The sequence below is a fragment of the Arvicola amphibius genome, chromosome 7 (assembly GCF_903992535.2).
Source record: "Arvicola amphibius chromosome 7, mArvAmp1.2, whole genome shotgun sequence".
NCBI classification, from domain to species: domain Eukaryota; kingdom Metazoa; phylum Chordata; class Mammalia; order Rodentia; family Cricetidae; genus Arvicola; species Arvicola amphibius.
Genome location: NC_052053.1, coordinates 77,499,387 through 77,503,267, shown reverse-complemented (window position 1 = coordinate 77,503,267; position 3,881 = coordinate 77,499,387). Strand labels below are relative to the sequence as shown.

Here is a 3,881-nt window from a genome sequence, read left to right as displayed (position 1 = left end):
CCCAGTGCATCCCTGTTAGCTCTCTGCCAGTCTTTCAGCAGTACAGTGGGTTAGGTCTGTACTGCTCATAGCCCTGGATTTCCAGAACCTTGATTAGGAAGGATCAAAAGCTCTGGGGTCAATGTTCTTGGCTACCTCTCACCTTTGGCCCAGGACAGGAACCTCTGTTAGGCCAATCTTTAATGAGGAAAAAGTGAGGTTCATGAAGTCCCCAAAGCGCTCCCATGCCACACAACCTATCTTCACTAAGACGGGGACCATGTAAAGCCTTCTACCTACTGACTGTGTACTGGCCAATCTGTCACCTCCCTTTTATCTCTTGCCTGAGTCTGGCTTAGAAAACCTAAAGACTTGAAACTCCCAGTCCACAATTCCCTTTAAAGAACCACCACAAGCAAAGATAGGGACACCAGGATAAGGCCTTTATTTTTGATCATTTTTTGACAACATTGAGGGATTTAGAGGATCATCTTGGGATAGATCTGCTGTCTCCTGATGAGTCCTTATAGGCTTTGGGGTCAACTGGTAGAGGTGTCATCTCCTAAGTTCAAAACAAGGCTCCAATAGCTGCCCCAACACCACCCAGGATCATGTTAGTTGGTGTAGAAAGTCCAAGGACCCCTGAGAAGGAGACAGTGCAGTGACAGTCAGTGGCCTGGGGCTCAGAAATGCCCCCACTGTCTTTTTGTATGAACCGTAGGGCTCTGCTTTAGACAGAGATATTCAAAGTAGACCAGAAGGAGAAGACAGATTTGGGTAAACTTAGATACAGGAGAAAGAGCTCTCCAGAGAGGAATGTCCTCTCTACGTACAGTACAGAGGGGGACACACTGGAGAAGGACACCCAGTTAGGGAAGATTCAGAGCCCAGGTAGCATGCATCTTGGACCGGGGCTCCTTACTGCTCTCCCATCCAGAATCCCTTACCCTGCACCACACCCCGGCCTCACTTATAATGAACCAGATAGCAGGGACAGAACTAGAAGACACAGGTGATATATAAGGTGGAAAAGGAGGGAGAGGCAGGGAGATGCCATCCTTGGCTGTCTCTCCAGTCATCTTGCCTGGAGGGACACTTACCCACTGACTGCAGTGTGGCCACCAGGCTTCCTGCTGCAACTCCACCCCCATTGGCGATGGCTGCTGCTGACATCATCTTGGCTGCTATGGATGCTGCTGCTATTCCTGTCCCCGTGAAGCCCATGGCAGTCAGGGCTACAGGTGCAGCTGCCACAGCCACAGCTGTGGGGAGAGGAGCTGGGTGGTACGGGCTCAGGGGAAAAACCCATTCAAGAATTCCTAGACTGTATCTGGGGTCTTTCTATTCTGAGCAGCAAGGGAAGGGTCCCAAGGTAAAGAAGGATAGGGCAGGGAGCCAGGTGGAAGCCAAGAGGTCAGTGGAAGACCTGACAGAGCTGTGGTCTTGCCAAGTTATGTGACCCTGGAGAAGTTGTCATCCTTCAGGGTTGTATTAGGTAAAATTAACTACTGCAGTTTAAAGTAGCTGTCCCTTCCCTCCCCAGTGAATTCTCCACTTGTTGCTTATCATATATGAGGCCTGAAGGAGAAGTTGGGCAAGAAACCTTAAGCTGGGCAGGAAATGTAAATCTCGTCCCAGGCATAAGCACTGCTCTGGCCCTGGCTCTTCACCCAGGCAGCTCCATAATCCCGCAGAAGTTAGGAGCTGGAGTGGCACCTGCTGCAACACACAAAGCCCCCACCACCTCAGAGCAGCTGCAAGAAACATACCTCCTCCTATCACAGCAGTAACCGCTTCTGCAAGAAAGAGATGGGGTGGATAGGAAAGGTTAGAGTTGGCTGACATCTGTGAGTTCTTGGCAGGTTTGGGTAAGGGAGCCCAGTTCCCAGCCCACGCCAGCACTGAGGACTACTAACTCCGCATGGTGAGATGTCTTGTTAGCTGGTAAGCTTAGGAAGTGACTTAAATCTGAGGAGAGAAGGACTCCTGAACCAATAGAGACATGGCCCGCCCCTTGCAATGAGTCAGCTCCCTGGTGTAGGTTTGAAAGCAATAGGGAAGTAGAACCTGCTTCATCTATCTGCTTACCTCTGAGTAGATGGCTTCCCCTAGATTTGTTTCTATCCTGACTGATTTTTAACACACACACACACACACACACACACACAGAGAGAGAGAGAGAGAGAGAGAGAGAGAGAGAGAGAGAGAGAGAGAGAGAGAGAGAGAAACAGCTGTTTGCCGCTAAATCAAAACTGAAACTAACAACACTCACATACAGACACAAACTTAGCAAGAAAAATGTGGGCACAAAGTTCACGTCTCTCACCTGCAAGAGGATGAGAGTTTATTGTGGAGTTATGCTTGAGTATCCAGATAAGGCTACCCAAAATGTCATCTTCGCACACAGCAACGGTTTGATGAGGTTTCTGCAGTAAGAGAGCAAAGAAAGCCATAGATCAAAGCATTTCAAAATCCATGTATTAGTAAAGACATGAAGTGGGAGGGTCAGAGACAATGGGGAGCCTCTGCCATAGGCCTCAGGTACTAACTGATGGTGCTCCTCCCTTTGTGGTTGGTAGGAGCCAGGTGTTTGTGTATTACAAAGGATTTGCCTAATGGTCACAAAGATGCCAGGTTAGGTACAGATGGGGACAATGAATGGCTAGTAGAAGGACTAAAGATGTCCCAAGAGAATCTGACTCTGGACTTGCAACATTTGAAATTCTCTGCAGTCATTAATCTTCTAAAGAGTTCATCAGGGGCTGCAGAGATGGTTCAGCAGTTAAGAGCATTGGTTGTTCTTCTAGAAGACCCAGGTTCAGTTCCCAACACCCACCACAAAGCGGCTCACAACTGCCTGTAACTCTGCTGCCAGGGGCTCTGACACCCTCACAGACATGTGTGCAGGCAAAATACCAGTGCACATAAAAATAAAAATAAATTATTAAAAAAACCAGTTAATCACCTTTGCCAAGAGCTCAGACAAAGTTCCAGCTTCTTTTCTAGAACTCTGATCCACAAAAATGTATCTAATCTTATCAGTGTCCTGCAGAGGGAACTCTTTGCATGTCTCTGTGGAATTTCCTTCCATCTCTGTCCCTGCTAAGACGTACCAACCCATTCTGACTACACTGTGCCTGCTGCTTTACAAATGGCTCCTTCTATTGAACTAGCTCTTTAGATCTATGTGGGCTATTATCTGGGCATCAAGTTATTCAAGATATAATTTAGACAAGATATCACACTTTTAGTACAAGCTTTTGTAACTTTGGATGAAATTTAGTTACTTATGCAAATACCAACTCAGATCTAGAAACCTCCATCACTTCTCTTACCCCCTAAATTGTCTCATCTTTCCTTTTAAACATCCCCTCCCCACCGACCACTGATACCCACTCAGTCTCCACACACGTGCCCTTCTAGAATGCCCATGTTAACACCTGAAATTCTGCTACATGGACCTGTGCTAGCTTGCTGTTCCATCCTCTCCTTTAAGGGTGTTAATTCTAATCCTGGCTTTTGCAAATTACCTAAAATGAAATGCTGACCTTGTGGTGCACCGGTATTTCCTGGTCATATATCCCTATAGGAGAATGTGCATCTCAGCATTCTTGTTCTCCAGAAACAGGGCAGATTTCTGGCTTAGTCGGGGTTCCTATTGCCGTGATGAAACACATGACCAAAAGCAACTTGGAGAGGAAAGGTTTTACCTGCCTTATGCTTCCCCATTACTGTTTACAATCAAAAGAAGTCAGGACAGGGACTCAAACAGGGCAGGAACTTTAAGGCAGGAGCTGATGCAGAGGCCATGGCGGGGTGCTGCTTACTGGCTTGCTTCTTCAATGTAGACGTGCAGTAGAATGTTCACTAACGACCACGCAACAGAACCAATATTAGGCTGT

The 3,881-nt window shown here is 47.3% G+C and overlaps 1 protein-coding gene across 1 annotated transcript; it reads right to left on the bottom strand.

The window, feature by feature from the left end:
• Positions 1 to 401: 401 nt before the first annotated feature.
• On the bottom strand, positions 402 to 2,028 carry LOC119819162 (interferon alpha-inducible protein 27-like protein 2A). The gene is made up of 4 exons (XM_038337218.1): positions 1,896 to 2,028; positions 1,749 to 1,775; positions 1,080 to 1,241; positions 402 to 621 (listed from the first exon to the last, which is right to left on the bottom strand). The coding sequence occupies exons 1-4, from the start codon at positions 1,900 to 1,902 to the stop codon at positions 548 to 550; spliced, it is 270 nt and encodes an 89-aa protein (XP_038193146.1). The 5' UTR covers positions 1,903 to 2,028; the 3' UTR covers positions 402 to 547.
• Between the last annotated feature and the right edge of the window lie 1,853 nt (positions 2,029 to 3,881).